Source organism: Corythoichthys intestinalis, chromosome 9 (genome assembly GCF_030265065.1).
Source record: "Corythoichthys intestinalis isolate RoL2023-P3 chromosome 9, ASM3026506v1, whole genome shotgun sequence".
Taxonomy (NCBI): Eukaryota; Metazoa; Chordata; class Actinopteri; order Syngnathiformes; family Syngnathidae; genus Corythoichthys; species Corythoichthys intestinalis.
In genome coordinates, this window is record NC_080403.1 from 38,319,709 (window position 1) to 38,339,876 (window position 20,168).

Consider the following 20,168-nt stretch of genomic DNA (forward strand, 5'->3'; position numbering starts at 1 on the left):
TTTGAGTGAAAATCACCTTCCATCAGCAAGGGCATTGAAGATGAGACATGGCTGGGTCTTTCAGCATGACAATGATCCCAAACACACAGCCAGGGCAACAAAGGAGTGGCTTCGTAAGAAGCATTTCAAGGTCCTGGAGTGGCCTAGCCAGTCTGCAGATCTCAACCCCACAGAAAATCTGTGGAGGGAGTTGAAAGTCCGTGTTGCCCAACGACAGCCCCAAAACATCACTGCTATAGAGGAGATCTGCATGGAGGAATGGGCCAAAATACCAGTAACAATGTGTGAAAAGCTTGTGAAGAGTTACAGAAAACGTTGCGTTATTGCCAACAAAGGGTACACAACAAAGTATTGAGTTGAACTTTTGGTATTGACCAAATAATTATTTTCCACCATGATTTGCAAATAAATTCCATAAAAATAAAAAAATCAAACAATGTGATTTTCTGTTTTTTTTTTCTCCACATTCTGTCTCTCATGGTTGAGGTTAACATGTTGACAATTACAGGTCTCTCTAATATTTTCAAATGAGAGAACTTGCACAATTAGTGGTTGACTAAATACTTATTTGCCCCACTGTATTTTACACTGTGACTAAAAGTAAAAAGTTCAGGGAGAGCCCTGGTGACAAAGCATTCAATTTATATGTTGTTTTGAACCGTATTAAAAGGGATCACTCCAGAATTACTCATCGAGTTGCTTTCAGAAATTTAATGTATCACCTCAATGTAATATACTGTAGAAATAGTCCTTTTCCTTATTTTGTGGTGCATTTGATCTGTTAGTTGATGGTGTAAACTATCTCTTTTTCAATTTCAGCAGCTGTGGTTGTAATATTTTGAAACATGATGCTGGAAGCCATCTTTCTCATTTTGTTGTGCTGCGCGATGAGTGTGTCTACATTTTATTGATGAATAAGCTGTAAAGGAATCACTCTCTCTCACATGCACACAAATACACACAAATTGGTGCTCCAGGGGAAACCAAATTTATCAAATATTGAATGCTCAGAGTGATGTGGATGGAACCCACACACAAACACATGCCTACCTCTTTCTATAAACCTCATGGAATCATTCCACATCAAGTGACACGCTTGAACTGTCTAACCATGATTTCCCCTTCCTTACTATGTGACTGAAGAACCAAACTAATAGACTTTGCTTCATTGGGAACCTTCGTGGAGGAAAGATCTCTGAAGCTATTAAATTGCACATTTTCAAATAATTTGCTGATGGCTCTCCGTCCAGATCTTTCCCTGCTTGATTTGTGCATTGCACAAGCACTCCAAATGGTCAAGCACTAACCCAGCTGAGCCCACACACCAACTAAATGAGCTCACCAGAGTAAGAATGCAAATGTGTAAGACCTTGTTTGTTTTCATAAAAATGCGCAAAATTAAATATTGTATGGTTTCCTTTCATCTGTGGCCCAAAGTAAAGCAAGCCTGGATCGAAATCTTGTGGAACAATTCCTATTATATTAAACAGGAGATGGTGCAGATTGTGAATTATTTTGTACGACCTGCATCAATTTAAAATGTTTATGGCAGAAAACACAGACAAGACTGAAAAAGCAGTTTCTGCTCTTGCACTACTCTTTAAAAGAAACTGCTTCATTTTAAGCCAAAACAACTGTTGTGTTTGATAGAACAATATGTCTATGTGCTGCCATATCAGATTCATGGTGCATTTGGCCCCCGAACTATTTTTTATTTGCCCGTTTTACCCTGGAAACCCCCGTTTTCAGACGTTGCGCAGCCGTTTTTGTTTCAACCTAGCCATGAAAGCAAGGTAAGTAATTATATTTATTATTCAAAATGTCTGTCATTTTTAGCTTGGAATCATTAATTGATGTCTAATATTTTGCCTAAAAAAAATAAAACGACTTAAAAAAAATTATTCACTCGCATATTTTAAAACTTTTAAACAAATTAGGTTCACAATGAAAAAATGGCGTATGTAAAAAAGTCACGGATATCTACCTCATAACTATCGCTAAATTGTATTTTTTGTTACTGTCGCTTTCCCCCCGATATGTTAGATGATAATTGACCCAAACAAAGAAAAATTGAAAATAAAAATGTTTAAAAAAAGTAAATATATGAAAAAGAAAATTTCGACCACCCCTTGATGTCTGCGATTTCTGCATTGCGACCCTTGTTATATTACCATGTTTCACCCATAAAATCCCCCAGAAATCTAGCTGTGGCCATTCACAGCTGTGTCTTGACACTCAGTGATACATGGTACATGGAGTTTTTGGATCGAAACAATGTAAATATGCGATAATATCTCATTAAAGTCATTGCGTCTGTAATTCTGCTCTCGCGTGCTCTCACCTCCAGATAGGGTTTTGCTGTTTAAAAAACATTTTTTTTTTCTTAAAATTCCTTCCTTTTGAAAATTTGTCTTCCCCCGGAAAATTGAGATTTTAAGCTTTCAAATGATGTATCACACATGCATATCGGACAATTTTGAAATTTGGCCAAATTGAGGGTCTCAGAGCGGAACTTCAAGTCACCTGAGTGTTTTCCGCTATATATTTGTCAGAACAAGAAATAAACAAAGGGGAAAAAAAAAAGATTCACAAGCGACCAAAATTATCTAATTATTCCCCAAAATGCTATTTCATTTATTAAACAAATCCTGTTGAGGTTAAATCCTAACACAAAACTTCATGACCTAGAAAAAATGACCAAAGTGTGTCGCTTAATGAGTTGTGTAAGATCCTGCTAATATGGAGGGCACACTTTGCTCCTGGGGTGTCTGAGAGCAGTGGGGGTCTAATTCAGCTCCCTTCCAAAGAAGGTCATTTTCCTTTCTTGGACCAATGGCCAGAGAGTATAGCACTTAAATCTGGCAAAACTCACCCTATAAATTACAGCAGAGGGCAAAGAGGTCAGAGCCTGGCATGGAAGTAGGCCAGAAGCTATCAATCAGCTGGGGCCACATCTGTCTCTGGGACTCCCTCAATCTTCTCACTCCTTTCCTTGCCTCCTCCTCAAAGCCCCCCCCCCCCCCCCTCCTATGCGCCAGTCATTGTACAATATCCATGGTTTGGGCTGCACCTCTTCCAGAACATCTTTCTTTTGGAATCCTTACCTTTTGATATTCTGTCTTTGTGCGCACCTATCCTCTCTCTAACTCTCTTCTGTGGATCTCCCTTCACCTCTTTCACGCATTCTCTTACATCACCCTGTTTCAACATCTCCCTCCGTTTTGAGCTCCTGTGTCATTTTACGCGCTCTTGCACCATCTCCCTGTGCAACGATATGTTTTGCTCTATCTGCTCTCCAACCAGCATAATAGGATAAGGCCTTGAAGTCGCTTCCTGAATGGGATACCAATATGCTTGGAATGATAATATCTGATCTGCAATATGCTCAATTTTTAAACAGAATGGCATAGTTGCAATATAGAAGAAAAAAGGAAGATTTGAAAAAAAACAAACAAAAATGCACTCAAAGTGGATCTCATTCAGCACTTGGGTACGCACCAAACATCACACATTTCTCATGAGGAAATTTACTGTTGTTATGAAAGGCAAGAATTAGAAAGCTGTTGTGAGTTGCTAACGTCAGATTTTCCTTTTGCATCTGCTAAAGAGGGGCCATATTTTAAATGAAGGATGCTGACTCTGGGAGTTAAAATCTGCAACGTGCTCTCACTTGCAGCGAGTGGGACAGTCCATAAAAAAAGACTATATACTTTTAAGCCAACAAATCTCTATTTAGTTGAGTTCCGGAACACACATGCTATACATAGATGGTGCCAAGCAATCACCATTGATGGACTGCAGACATGTTACAAAGAAATATTACATTTTCCCAATGTTGTTGGCTACAATTGATTTACCGTAATTTTCAGACTATAAGCCGCTACTTTTTTCCTTCATTTTAAATACTGCGGCTTATTTGTTGCTTTACTTGGGTTAATAGGTAACCAATTTATTTGACAGCAGTGATTGCTTATGCTTGCTTAATGATTGCTTATGACATGTCATTAAGTGTCTTCCAGCACATTATGCATTTAACTCCATTTATGTCCAGTTTGGATCTTTTACATCCATTTAAAAGTGAGATCATTTGCCGAATGACACAAAATGACATCTGTCATAAGCATCCATTAATGCTCATGGCAGTGTCATTTCATTATGATGGTCTTATGACAGTCTTATGGCGCTTTTGTCAAATAAAGTGTTACCAAATACCATAACTAGGAATTAATGAAACAACTGGAACAGTAATTGAAGAAATAATTAGCACAGAACATTAATTTTGATTGTTATTTATATCTGTAGCGCTGCAATGCATGCTAGGAGGAATGTCGGACGACAACAGTGTTGACAGCAGAGGTTGACTGTCTCCTCCAAGGGAGCAGTGATGGCCAAATTAAGCTTCTTGAAGCGTTTCAGCCAATTGGTTCAAAGCTTCATGGTGGTTCATTTGATCTTATGATGCTGCTGTCAAATATAGTGTTACCGGTTAATATCTTTTGGTGTAAATATCTCTTAATACCGTGAGGACAGCTGCGGTTTATAGTCCAGTGTGGCTTATCAATGAACAAATGGTTTTTTCGTGTCAAATTTGGTGGGTGGCGTCTTATTTTCAGGTCTGCCTTATAGTCCAAAATTATGGTAGTTGTGGTTATATAGCACGTGTTCTAAATAAATATTTTGAGTGCCTTTCATCTTAATTTAGAGAATAGACTCAATTCTGACTGAATGTATGTCAAACTAAAGGATGAACATCTTTTATGGCATTTGAAACCCAAACCCTCGAGAACGTCTGCGTGACTTACGACACAACTACTATATCCTGAATCGCCCTTGGTTTTTGAATTATTTAACGGGATCTTTGGAGAGCCCTAACCCTCATCCCTACCTTCCTTTTACAAGTCAATGTGGTGCATTTTTAATTGTAAACATGAAATAAGCATGAAGGAGAGATGGTTAGAAAGTACGTAGATTGAATTAGTCTTAAATCTGGCACTGCTTGAGTTAAGAGGATCAGAAATGCATACTATGCATTCACAGACGGCTAAATATGAGTCTGCGCCAACACATTGAGCAATGCACAGAGGTCTATGACATGTATACAGTCCTGGACAAATACTTTGTTGTACAAAACACATGCAATCCTCAATTTTGTACACGATAATACAAAACCACTTTGAGATACATTTTGCCATTTTGTGGGAATTATAAATCTTTCTGGTTTACTGAAAGAAAATCTGAGTGTCCCAAGAATAATTCACCATGAAAACTATGTAAAAGAAAAACGAGGAGATTTATTAGAATAAATGCATTCAAAAATGGAATCCATTAGATTCGGTTCTAAACAAATGCACGACATGCGGGGCAGAAAGTACAACTAGAATTATTGTGCGCTGGACGTGAATTAATGGGCTACTGACACTGTTAGCAGTGACAATATTAAGGTCTATTTTTCATATTACTGCTGTGTCATGCTGCTATTTCCTCATGCAAAGCTTCTGCAGTGCAGGGTTGCAGCAAGTGCTAAATTCATGTGCATAGAGAGGGCTCCATCTGCGCTTGCACGTTAAATATTAATATTCCTATTAAACATAGACAGTTACAATTGAGCATTCCTTTTTAAATGGGAACCCTGCACAGGTCTATTCTCTGCGGTATAATCACACATACTTTCTAGTCAGAGCATATACATATAAAGAGATGTGGGAGAACATGTATGACAAATGTAAAATAAAATACTATAAGAAAATAAAACAGACATACAGACACACACACCAAAACGACAGTTTTAACTGCTGCACAGAGAATATGAAGAAAATTATCCATATACAAGTGTGATAACAGGACAGATGCCAGGAATGGAACTCATAAAGGAAAGAACAACTCAAAATTACTGCATTCAAGTTGTTCCCAAGGAATTTTGGTGAATATTTTTTGCAATGTACGTTTCATCATCTGAAGTAATTTAAATACTTTGCATGTTTCAATTCACATTATTTGCAATAGAGACTTAAATAGATGCAATCACACAGAACAAAGGTGAAGTTGAAAAACGACTTCTAAGACTTTCACAAATTTCAGAAGTATTGCACGCGTCGTTTGAACAACTGGCCACCGGTACTGCAGACAGACAGGACAAGCATGATTTAGAATCACAAAGGAAGAAAAAAATGTATACCTAAGATATCAAGTTGTTTTAAGTTCAACGTAAAGCAAAGAAAATATGGTGCATGTGATGCAAGAGCTTGGGAAATAGAACATATTGACATGTGAAGCATTTATTGCAAATGCTGTTTTTTTCCTGCCAACTAAAAGATTCAACCAATGCAACTAACATTACCATGGGAAATAAAGACTAGGAGCCATATGGAATACGAAAGGCCAAATGTTGATAAAACATGGATTTCATTTTAAACCACTCTGGGCTATCGGTTGAACAGCTTAGGTGAGCATAAAAACTGTATAACATTTGCACAGTAGACTATATAAACCTAATAAACCAGTTAAAAAAACAGGCTCTATCTATCAGCATCTGCTCTTCTCCACAGGTCAGAACCGCCATCCACTGAGACCTGTGCCTTTGCCAAGTAGAGACATTAAGTACACACTAATGCACAAGTATACACTCGGACACTGAGTGATCTCTGAACTGTTAACATTAAATGTTTTCTGTGGGTAAATTAAGTGGGTTCCAACGATAATGTAATTCTGAAATTGAGTCCTCTTACAGCCACACTTTACAATGCATCAACATGGGAACACTAAGTCTTTATACTGGCCTACTACTGTAAGGTAACAATAGCTAAATCTTTAAACTTGAAATGAAACGAGGTAACATTAGTTTACACCAAGTTGCATAATTCTGTCAGTTTACCCTAGGGTGGTTGGAAATTTGAATTAAGTTAATGTGTGTTAGAATATTGAGATAATGTCAGCTTATTACAACATTGAAACAACATCACTGTAACCTACAAGAAATGTAGTTCTAATGATAAATGCCTTGGCGTCGTGCAAAATAAATGATCAACGAACATTAACATGACGTGCCAGTCGACCCGGGAAATTGCTTTCACATACAAGGGCTGCCCGTTTAAATCCCGCGGTTTTAACGGTGATTAGGCATATGTGAAAGGGGATTTTGTGATGTTATTTTTTTGCGTTGAAATATCTCTACGGACCGATTTGGGCAGTCTAACATCAAATAACTACTATACCAGCGTATAATATGGTAAGTATACTAACGAAAGGTAGCCCCAAAACGTCTATTCTGGGTAGCTATTACAGTATCTTATACAGGGACAGTTTACATGGTGACTCTGCGACACGAAGACGCAATGACTGTGTTGCGGAGTGGCCTCGCGTGCATATGGTGGAATAGGAAGACGAAGGCGAACACGGAAGGTGCAGATGAAATTCTGAATCCTGCCTCCAAAGTGGAAGAATCCGATTGCGGGGGATTGAGGGGGGCTTCCTCGGCAGGCATATCAAAGGCTCCCGCGACGCGAGACCGTGCCGATAACGTCAGCACTCGTACACGTCATATTGGCCGTGCACAGCGGTGCTACTAAACACTAAAAACAGCAAATATGGCGGAATGTCGGCTTTAATTTACTGTTCTAATAATATTTTTAAATTAAATATGTTGAATGTTTCCATTTTTGTGCCTTTTTGAACAAAAGAAAAATGACATTACTTCGTGTGGGCGGACATATTTTTTTCCGGGCTGAGGGAGCTTCGTGGGATCAAAGTGCATCATTCTCTGTCGCCCTGTAAATCTACACTGCCCCCTAGGTCCTGGCATGAATACTACATTGTTTTCATGCAGAATTGCGACATTGTTCGAATGGAGACGTAAATGCAAATGCAAATTTGAAATTTTTCGTATTCTCGGAGAGTCACATGTAAACGGCCCCTCATACACTTTTTCACAATGGAAAACAAAAACACTTGTTTACTAAATTATACACAAATTAACGATTTGAAACAAACTCTACATGCATACTATTTGAATCAGGAGCACATAGTTCAAGGAAGAAACCATTACATTTTGGCATGATTGTTATTTTTTTTTAATTTTTGTTCTAGAAAAAAGTGGGCCTGGGACTAACTACCTTAGTAGATGAAGATGCTCCTACATCACCAGACCGCAACAGTTTAGCTTTGCACATCCATCGACAATAGATGACAGTGACTGTATTATATTAATACAAAAACTGCAGGATGTATTTTGATTAAATATATATTAGGCCTGCACAATATATCGTTTGAATATTGCCATCAAGATGTGTGCATGCGCAATAGTCCTATCGCAGGATGTTTGATTATTATCATCATTTTTAGAACACGTAAACTTTTGGTTTGCTTTATAAAAACAAAAAGTGTGCAGAGAAATGGCTGTATCCCTTTTATACACAGCAATCTTGATCGTCCACAGCATGGATTAAACGGTATTATATGAATACAGTCATATAGCGCGGTTTTGCAATTTTTTGCACTTTCAGTTCTTATGGACAGTACTTATATAGCGTATTTATCTGCATGGTTACCATGCCCAAAGCGCTTTACAGTAGCACACGTTTACCCATTCACACACCAATGGGGCTGCTGCCATGAAAGGCGCTGTCAACCCATTGGAGGCAAATCAGGGTACAGTGCCTTGCCCGAGGGCACTTCGACAGTGGGTAGTCGTAGCCGGGAATCGAAGCACTGACCCTTTGGTCCAAGGACAACTCCAGATACCAACTGCGCCACGGCCGCCCCTTCTTAAATAAAAGAATAATAAATAAATAAATAAATATAATTAAAGTAAATTGAAGCACCTTTAATCAATAATGCAACAATAAAAAAGTTACAGAAACAAAGATTTTTTAAAAATTATTTTTATATTGAAGAATATGATAAATTGTTTAAAACAATATAAAATAAAGAAACAAAAATAAGAATATCAAGGATAAATGAGAAAAACAAGGGGGAAACCAAAGTCTTCCTAAACGGGGCTATTCATCTCATCTGGTGAAAATTCTTCTAGTTTTAATATTGCAATATATATCGCAAACCCCCAAAAAGTTGCAATGTAAGTTTTTTTTCCAATATTGTTCAGCCCTAATATATATATATATATATATATATATATATATATATATATATATATATATATATATATATATATATATATATATATATATATACAGTGATTCTATTCCAAGCACAAAACGGCAGTTTTGACAGCTGCAGAGAATATGAAATTTGTCAAACTTGGTGAAAGTTTTCGTTCAATTTTATTCTAACACGTATGCAGTACAGTTGTACCTCTTTGTATGAAATTAACTGGTTCTGGATGTAGTTTCCTAACTTAAATTCTGTAACTAGAGAAGTTTCTTTTTTTTTCTTCCCCCCAATAAAATGCTCTAATCCATTCCAAGCCCCCCAAAATTCAGACATAAATCTTTTATAATGCATGAAAATGCATTAAAAAAATGAACGTAAAAAATACATGTTACAATTAGATTATTGCACAATAAACACAAAATCTGAGTTGTGCATAATGTAAAACACCAAGAATAGAATAAAGAATCAAAGTTAATATCCTCATGTAAAGCTGTCGGATCACGAGGGGCGAATGAAGAGGACGCTGGGAAAAACACACACATACAGTGGAGGTCCGTCTTTGCCAATTGCATGCCAGGAATGCTAGGCGTAGCAGCTATAAGTATGGTACGTTTAGTCAACTCTGGGAGCTGCGAGAACGACCCATACTGTATTTTTGCCTTTTGTATCCTGAAATTTCTTCCTTAACAAGTAGCAATATTTTCCCATTGAGGCGTGTCTTAACCTGAAAATTCTATATGTAGAGACATTCTTAAGTAGAAGTACCGCTGTATTTGGTATTTTCTTTTCTGAGCTCTGTCATCACTTTGCATTATCTCGATTGTGTAAAGTATGTTAAGTTCAGTGGTTTTAATGAGTGAGCACCGGAGGTCACAGATATAGGAAGGTTACTGTTACCTGGCAAGTTTCATGTCTCCATTTCTGCTGTTTGCATACTAATACTTGTCTTCCCCTTCAACTGCTGAATTGACATAAGTGACTCTCTGCTCGGCTATCTCACCACAACCAGCTTGGACACCTGAGATACGTCTCCTCTTTACAAATGAGTTAGAAATATTTCTGTTATGGTCCCAGCCTTTTTAACCCTTCTGACACTTGTAAACTGTTCCACGGTGTGCCTAGTGAAAGCAGGGTGGCGCTGCTGGTTAAGTGTACTTTTGTAAGTAGCGACGACCTCTGTGACACATGTTGCAGTCCTCCCTACAAAAACACCCCAAATCGATAGAGATGCATCTTGAGAGAAACAGGGCACAATGTGGAGTCTGAGCATGCATTGAAAGAGAAGCTGAGTGTAGTATTATGGGAGGAGTCCCTGCACCCCCACCAGCCCCACCACCAAACACACACAAAGATCTCAAAGCTAATGCAAGAGGAGATAGAAAAGGATCCCACAGAGAGGATGATGCAACTGGAGTGAAATTTTTCGTCCGGAACGCATGCTGCATTAACGTAGACCTGCAGGACAAACACTCACACAAACACACACAAACACACACCCTCACTTTTTGTTCGAAGGCAAATTTGGTTTTATCCTCCTTTCTGCAGATGGTACTTCTCTAATGGTAGCCTGTAACATCTAATTGCCTGCAATAAAACACAGCATGAGTCTTTCATGTTTTTGGCATCGTGACTTCCTGGTCTTACCAAACACGATATGCCTAATAATATGTTCTGAGCTTTCTTCTCTGATATATTTGGGTTAAAGAGGGTAAAATATAAAAACATGGCATATGTATTTGTACATATGCAATTCCCTTTATGATCAGCAATGATTGTAGGAGCCTTCTATAACAATGCATTTGCAGTATTCCTAGTTCATGAAATGCGGATATTATCTTTCAGTTTTACTCTTTGAGTAAGAGACTTTTTTTTTCTGAGCGAACAAACTGTGACACTTTGTTTACATCACGCAGTAGGTCGACACTGAGTGGATAACCCCAAATTTAATGAAGTCTTAACAGCCTTTAGCTTCTATAGCTTTGCAAATCCAATCGAATGAGCTCGTGAAACAGCAGTTATTCATCCATTTACTGCTATGGCTCAATAACAAACATTAAATTAGAAACAATCAGTCAAAGATAGAAACTAATAGTTGCAGATTGTTGTGTTTGTGACGGGATACAACAAGACTTTACTAATGCAACGCTTTGCCGACATCACAGCAAATCAATTGGAGATTTTTACACAAAATCCGATTGAATGGTGGTTGTAATTACATCCCCATATTCTCTTGTTGAATACATTTCGTTTCCAAAGAGAGGCATACGCTTTGGAAGCTCCCTCTGCGTGCTAACTGTGTTTCCCAGCCCGCTGCGCTTGGTAGCTGCAGCAGCAGGAGAAGCAGCAGCAGCAGCCGGTGACCATTATAAATGGCCTCTATTAGCATGGCTCGGTCGCAGAGGGGAGAGAAATAAAATCATTGAGAGAATGTAGGCCTGCACTGGCGTCCCAGCGCCGACTCCCAGACTCTGCAGACCTCTGTCCCCCACACCCCTCCTTCTCTCAGCCCTCTGTTCCAAGGGGACAGAATCCTAAAGACTAGATTACCAGTGATACATGGAGTCATTATGGGGAGGGTTATGGCAATAGTATCACAGGCACAGCTGACAATGGCTATAATAGGGGTCTTTTTCTTCAGCGGTAGCATTACCATAGGGAAGGCTGCTTCTTTAGGCTTGTTGATACTGTAGAACAGGATAAGCAACATTTATTACCTGCAGTAGCAGGGAAAAAAAGCTCTGGATCAGTGAGCTGAAACAGAGCTTATTTCTTTGTAAAAGTGCCTGCTTGTTAAGTTAAATGGGGCCAACAGGATCCCAATGTGTGGCACTACATCGTTAGTGATGACACCACTAAGTAGTCTTTCCTCTTTTTTTTTTTTTTTTTTTTTTATGAAAAAGGATGAACAAAGTGGAAGCACACCAAATGCATCTAGTTTCTGCTTCATACTGTATATAATATACAGTATATACACTCAAGACGAAAGATGAATAACGAATAGAACAGATTAGATTTAAAACAAAATAGTTGAGTGTTTTAAGGGCACAAACTTTTGGTAAGAGGCTTGGACAGCATGATAATACCAAAATACCAAATGGAAATGGGAAACTTCATTTCCATGCAATCTACAAAAACATTTCACAGTACAATTGAACAAACGTAAATAGTATATTAGGAATATACGCGTAGAAGACTTTATGATAAGAAAACAAAGAGCTATAAAATACATTAAAAAAATTATTCAGGTCTTGTTTGCTGTCAATCGTTGAGTCACTTATTTGTGACAGTTGTACTTTCTCTCTGCTGATTTGGAATACTTCTCATATAAAATGTGACTTTAAGATGTCAGGCCTGTGTGGGGAATGTGAGTGAGTCAAGCAGTAGCTAGTGCCTCCAGCTAGTTAAAATATGAGCGCAGCGGGGACTCGCTAATGAAAGTGAGAAGCATGGCTGTATATCGGAGTGAGGAGACACTTCTTAGAATCAGCTGCTGAGCCAATCCTATAGTTCTGGGGCCACTGGTGATTAACTGTCCGACAAGGGGGTCTATACAGCTGTGCCATTAATAAAATATATCCCCCAACGCACAATGTCCTCCCGTGTCTCTTTGTTCTCCAATGCATACAGACCCTCAGAAATATTTTGAATGTATTAATTTGCTAAACACTTCAGGATGTAAAACAATGTTTACAAGGCAATTTTAAACCAGCTTTAAGAAAAGTGATGTTCTTTCCTAATGCACTTTGCTCCACTGGGAGATGTCCTGCAGGTACAGTGGATCAATTACTGACCTCTCATTAAATGGTGATTTGCCTTCCCAAGAGAGAAGAAAATAAAGTGCAAGTGGGAGGAACCATCATTCCTGTTGCATCTAAACAAAGGCGGCCATTAATATTACATCTTAAAGGCCATGTCTAACCAGTTGGATACATTTGACATCATTTAATGAGCCATTAAGTTAAACCATCTTAATTAATAGCCACCGTTGTTAAGTGAATCCATTCAGTTTTTAATTGTATCAGATGTGTCTTTATTTATTTATTTATTATTATTACTATTATTTTTATTATTATTACTATTATTATTATTTTTAAAGTGTACAGCAAACAGCTAATTATGGACCTACTTTAGTTGCACACGAGGACCCACATTGAGCGCACGCACACACTCACACACAACATAGTGCTGCAGGCAATCAAAAACAGCCTCCAGCTATTTGCAACATGAAAACGTGAGTTTAATGGGCTAGATTTAGTGAAGTGAATGAAAGCAAGTTTACAACAGCCGGACAATGAACACAACCTCTAACAGCAGCCGGCACGCATCCACGCTGTCGTGACTCCGCTTTTGTGACACTATTTACGCTGACATATATTTGCTTAGAAAGCCAAGGATTGAAGATTCGCTGAAGTACAGCAACGACAAGTCATTGTGGCTTTATTTGGCACGTCATTCTGTCAGTGGCGCCCCAAAATGTGTGACAGATGACAAACCAACGGGTCCATAGGAGCATCACCCACCTTTGTGCATGCCCGTGAAGCGGTCCTTGAGCACCGTGAGCTCGTAGATCTTGCCAAACTCCTCGAAGAGGGGTCGCAGGTCCTTCTCGTCCAGGTTGCGAGGGATCTGACCGATGAAGAGTTTGATGGCATCGTGATCTTTCATGGGGATGGTGGCCGGACAGCCCGCCGGGCTGTGATTGTGGCTTAATCCGTTCACTAGCCCGTTGGTGCTGGCGGAGACCACCCCGACCCCGACATGTGCACCGACACCGTGCACCGCGGCGTCCACCTGCCCGTTGGTCAAAGTTGCCATCTTCTTTCGGACCGGCCAGCGACTTGAGGGTTGCTTGCAACAGCAGCAGACGGCGATGGTGGTGGTAGTGGCAAATCAAAAGGCAAAGTGCGAGTCTTGGTCAAATTTTGAGCCGCGCCAGAGCTGATTGGGTTCTCGTCCTAAAACCAATATTTACATTGATGTGAAAACACATGTAGCGTGCGGCCAAGTCGCATATCAGAAACGTGATGCCGCTTTGGTCCCGACGGAGGCTTTTGGTTCCTTATGTTAAGTCCTACTCTGAAAGTCGTTCATTGATATAATAAAAGAGAAGAAACAGAGAGAGAAGGGAGTTTAGAGAGAGAGAGAGCTAGATAGAGAGGGGGAGGTAGAGAAGAGAGGGAGGGAAAGAGAGAGAGCGTGTTCACTGCCTATTTACACCCACGTTCCCTCATCCCAGCTTCTTGGCACCCTTTTATTTTTTTGCATTTGAGTCGCTATGGGTGTCTTCTCGGTTTAAACGAGCGGGACTGACTCAACCTCTGCTACTTAGGTGGGGAGGTTTCAGTATAAAACTCACTGAGATCTTGGCTGATGTGAGAGACAGCATTTCCATTTCCCCCCTATTTTCTTACGGGGAGACCAAATGGTACACTCCACTGAGGGGAGAGGGGCTATAAATAGAGAAATAAAGAGAAAAACGGTCCTTTGTGCTCCCGCGCAGCCAGAGAAATACAGCACAATCACAAGAATATAGCGTGTTCATTAATACCACGTCAAAAAATGTTATGTTAAATTCGATGGACAATTTGAAAGGTCTCAAGCGATTTGCTTGTGTTTTAAATCTCGTTTGACCACGTGCATCTATCTACTTACGTCGAGTCCGGACAGCTCCGCGGTGCTGAACGGAAAAGCCTATATGTTACAGTCCACAAAATTGTTTTATATTGATGGTTTTCTTTTTCATACTTCTAAACTTTCCCAGACTTTGTTCACAATTGATGAGCTTGGAAACATCACTATGTAAGTTTAATGTGTTATCACTGAAACCTTGTGCTCGGGATGCATGTGCTCCCAGAAAGGGAAAGTCTGTGAGCACCGCCGAGTGGCGTTCAGAGGGGGCACAGAAGGGTGGGTCGGAATATTGAAAGAAACACTATTCACTTTCAACAATGGCATTTTTGCTTATATTTTACTGTGATCATCACGGTCGTTTTCATCAACAATTTTCATCATCATCGTTTAGACTACTATGAAAATTAGTCAAGTTTAAAATGTTGACAATCAAGTACCAGTGGATGAGAAAATGCATAGTCAAACCTACTAGAGTTAAAAAGAAATCCATTCTTAAATACTGTAGCTGTTTAAAGAAAACTAACCGACATAGAATGACAGACGATAACATAACACCCTGCACAATATGAGGGCTTCATAAAAAATATGCTGTAACAATGCATTGTTTAATTACAGTGTGCAGTTGTGTAGACCTGCATATCATACAGGTGTGACTCTAAATACTGCCACTAAAAAAATTATCTGCAGTTCTACACCATTGCAAACTACAACCACAATAACCGTCATATATTTTCAATTAATATCTGTCTGACATAGATAGCCAAACAAAATGTAGCATTAATGCAGATAAAAACAGCTTTCCTTCAAAATCAGTCCAATCAATTGAGAAAGCGGTGATAATCATATGGCTAGTGTACACTAAAAAAAGTTCACATGCACTTTTCTAACTTTTAAATAGGTGTTTTTCATTGTATATGCACATTAGTTTTGTGTTCCTACACATTACTGAATCCATTGTTGTATTTATCATGTAAGAGAGTCAGTTAAAACACTTAGGAATAAGCATAGCTAAATATATACCGTATATAAGTCGCACCAGCCATAAATTGCCCAACGAAGAGGAAAAACAACATATCTAAGTCGCACCTGAGTATAAGCTGCATTTCGGGGCTGGAATTTACTTGATAAAATCCAACTCATAGAACAGATATGTCATCTTGAATGGCAATTTAAAATAAAAATAAAATAGAGAACAACATGGTGAATAAGTGTACAGTATGATAATGTTACATGATGCATGAACAATGAAATGCGAACGTGGTTGGTATGTTAACGTAACACAGCTGTTAAGAGTTATTCAGATAACTATGGCATAAAGAACATGCTAACAAGTTTACCAAACCATCAGTGTCACCCCAAAACACCAAAATAACATGTGAAATGAAATAATAATGTGTCAATAATTACACACGCAAGTCGCTCCAGAGTAGAGTTCGCACCCCCGGCCAAACTATGAAAAAAATTGCGACTTATTGTCTGAAAAATACAGTACGTGTGTGATTTTAACTATTAAATTTGTTTTTTATTGTATATACACATTAACTTTGTGTTTTTACACACAACTGAATCCATTGTTGTATTAATTATGTAAGAGAGTCAATTAAAACACTTATGAAAAAGCATTGCTTAATATATATGTAACCAGTGTTGTTAACAACGGTGTTAGAGTATAACGGCGTTTCTAACGACGTAATTTTTTTTTTCAGTCATGAGTAACATAATTACATTTCTCATCTTGGCAACGCCGTTACCGTTACTGAGGATGTAAAAGTATGCGTTACTATGCATTACCACGTTGGTTGAAGGATGCAAGAAAAGTCTGAGAGACACGGACTCACGGAGGGCGCAGAGCAGGAGTGGGGAGGAGGGAAGGGAGTTGTGACGCCGTTGCAAACACGATGCTAGGTGGCCCCAATAATACCTGACTGTAGCCAATAGCCTACAAGCTACGCCCACATGATGCTACGGTAAACAGCCACCATCTTAAAGCAGTAAACTTCTCAGTAAGGCTCTGTAGTAGAGAACCTTCCTAGCGAACCTAAGTAACTTTTAATCTACCATACTCCTAAATCGGCAAAATATTGACTTGAATCTATCTTTAAATGATGAAACTGTTTTAAAATTTACACATGTCGAAAGTAGACAGAAGGGAACTAATGCAATAACAGGAGCAATTTTAACAACTTTAACGGTTGATGCAAAACATATAATGACTTTCAAACAGCAAAAGTTACTTTCTTGTTATCGCAATATCCGCAATACCCCTGTGTCTAGTTAGGTTTAAGGTAAATAATTGGGCTAGGGCCAATTGTCCCCAAAACCCTTTGAATTTCACATACACGTGACTTTTTTTTTTTTTTTTTGAATGAAAAAAACAAAACAAAACATGACAAGTAACACCAGTTACTTTGCCAAGTAATAATTACTCATCCATTCAGGTAACTATATTACTAACTCAATTACCTTTTTTGAGAAGTAATTTGTAACTGTAATTAATTACTTTTTTAAAGTAAGATTAACAACACTGTATGTAATGTGATTAAATAAAATAAAAAATTTTAAATAGGTGTTTTTCATTTTATATACACATTAGGTTTGTGTTTTTACAAATTACTGAGCCCATTGATGTATTTATCATGTAAGAGAGTCAATTTAAACACTAATGAAAAAACATTGCTTAATATACTGTATATGTACCATGATTGCACAAATTCAAACTTTTGTCCCCCTTAGGTTGCCATACATAGCAAAATGAGTTGATGTTTCAGTGTAAATTATTTTTGAGTTAATTGGTGTTAATTTGGGTGTTGTTATTACACTAACAGTGTTAAGCGCGGGGTCAATTACTGTAAGTGAGTTGAACACAGACACCCCTTGCAGAGTTAAATGTACTAGCAGAGTTAAATCGGCCACACCCAGTTCAAATGCACGTGTCAGAAAATAAAGCAGCCACAAAGACTTGTGGGTGAAGTGACACCACGACTGTAAGTAGTGTTGTCTATAAATAGCTGGAGTGTGTTCGGTTGAAAAAACACATAATAGTGAGCCTGACTTCTGTACTTACCCAAGGGATGCAAAGTCCCTCTGTTACCTCTCGCGAGCGCAACAGTAGGGTACAATTGCCAGTTAGGCCCATGTTCTGCACTAGGGTTCCCTATTCATCCAGAACATTAACAACATCACAATTAATATCTAAAATTAACACTCCTATGTAAGAAAACATGAGGTGCTTACACATTTTGCATGTTAAAAGGTTTGAATAGGAATTGCTTAACTTGTTCAAGTAGTTTATTAAGTCTTACTTATATCATTTCGGCATTTTTCATTAACTACATAACTTAACAGTTACTTAAAGCAGTTGCGTGAAACCACGTTTCTTTTTTTTTTTTTTTTTTTTGAGTTTACTCCCTGATATATTTATTATTATAACAATTGTAGCTTTGTAACAATATATATTGAGGTTAATGACAGTTCTACAGTATTACTTTAGCCCAAGGGCGGAGGTTTGCATAGGGACGGTATAGGGACATAACACCACCAACTTTTAAAGATGCTCAAATTGTCCGCACCAACTTTTAAGCAACCTTATTTGCATTATATAATAAGTTCAGTTATATAGGTAATTCAGATTGTCTTCCCATAAGTTGTAAGGATCGAACAGACCCTACATTATGTTCAGACTTACATTTACCCCTTTTCACTTACTGAATGTGCTGGTCCATTCCCCCCCCCCCCTCAAACGCACGTTTGATTGGCTGATGACGAGAACCACCACATTCAAACAATCCTGACAGAAATACATGTCGACATGCCTCCTCCTCCGCCCCCTTTGAAGAGGAGGGATATTAGGTTTTTTTCTGCCAGCAGCAGCCACTTTAAGTAATGTAAAAAGATGTCAATGTTGTGAAGGTGGGGAACACACCACTAATTTTGCAACTGAAAGTCCGACCTGCATCAGAGTTAGCATAACATTAAACTGTGTGAACTTGCTAACCTGTAAAACTCGAGTAGAAAGCTGCTTAGAGACGTGTCTGTCTGTACTTTTTCTACTTTTAACGTTAATTCAACTGTGCATTTATTCCCAAATTAAAATGTATTTTCTACATCATTAAAAAAAATATATATATATATATTTGCAGCGGATGCACATTTTTTTAAACCCCCTCCCCCAAAAGAACAAAAACACAACCACTGTAAATTTCCTTTATATGAAGCATGCCATTTTGAAAAATTACTTTCTCCCATGAAAATAATTTTACTGTAACTTTTTTCATTTCTACATAGGGACCAGCTTTTTTTGAGAAATGTACCCAATCTGTTTGGTCTTATTAATGTCCCGTCCCCAGCAAAATGTGAACATGTACGTTATGCTGTTATAGCGTCCCTAATCAATGTTGAGACCAAACCTACGCCCTTGCTTTGGCCATCCATTCTCTCCACAGTTAATTCTGTACTGGGGGGAAGGCAGTCTACACCTCTGACTGGTCATCGTATCATTTCAATAACACACTAATATACAGTATATAGTGACATCAGAGTATGTTCTTGGTCAAATGATTACAGTATATTTACCTCCTTTGCTGTGAGCCGTGTCTCCATGGTATTTTTTCCTCACTAAATACAATGCGTTGGATAACACCACATCTAAAAATCAATGAAAACCTTTATCTGCAATCAGACAAAGAAACTTGAATAAGTACAATTTCTGTTTTCAAGCAAATGCAACATTGTGCGATGTGACAGTTCACAAGAATAAAAACGTGACATATACAGGACCACATTTCACTATGAAGAGGCAATGTATCTCAATGATATTTATGCAGTATTGCACAATGTAATGTAAATAGTCCACACACATTGATTCATTGTTCAATTATGAGAAAAGTGTACATATGTGATACTCTCTTACTCTTTATAACATGAGGCTTCTCCTTTTTCTCTATGACACATTAGCCAGCCATTATATAACAAAAGCGATACACTAGGTGCCTCTCTCACCTATTTCTTTCTGCTCTTCTGCCAGCTAAATGGCCCGGTAATGTCATCTCGTTTTCACGGCATGACCGGGCCCAGTGGGGCGGGGGGAACTTTGCTTTCTTTGGCATGACACTGTGCTCTGCTCTCCAAGCTTTCCCTCAGGGCCTCTACCCATTCACTATGCACTACAGACTGGCCTGCACTCATGCCTGACTTCCCATTGGCAATATTTTACATACAATGTGGCGTAATGGGAACACACCTCATTTAATGTACGCACTGCCTAATCATTATGTAGCTTTCGTTTGGTGGTAGAATCCATTTGAAATCATGAAATTTCACTGAAATTATTAGCGCATCACATACTGAACAAAATACAGGGAAATTTTACAACCTTGTTTATTTTCAATACAGAATTACACAGATTGTGTGAGCTTTCATTTTACAAATTCGGA

The 20,168-nt window shown here is 38.5% G+C and overlaps 1 protein-coding gene across 4 annotated transcripts in view; it reads right to left on the bottom strand.

The window, feature by feature from the left end:
* Positions 1-14,354, bottom strand: part of celf4 (CUGBP, Elav-like family member 4) — a 227,122-nt gene extending 212,768 nt beyond the window's left edge. For all 4 annotated transcript variants that reach the window (XM_057845934.1, XM_057845933.1, XM_057845935.1 and 1 more), the window contains exon 1: positions 13,626-14,354. In XM_057845934.1, coding sequence (XP_057701917.1) covers positions 13,626-13,920 — 295 coding nt within the window. In that variant the 5' untranslated portion in view covers positions 13,921-14,354. The remainder of the gene's footprint in view (positions 1-13,625) is intronic.
* Positions 14,355-20,168: the final 5,814 nt, after the last annotated feature.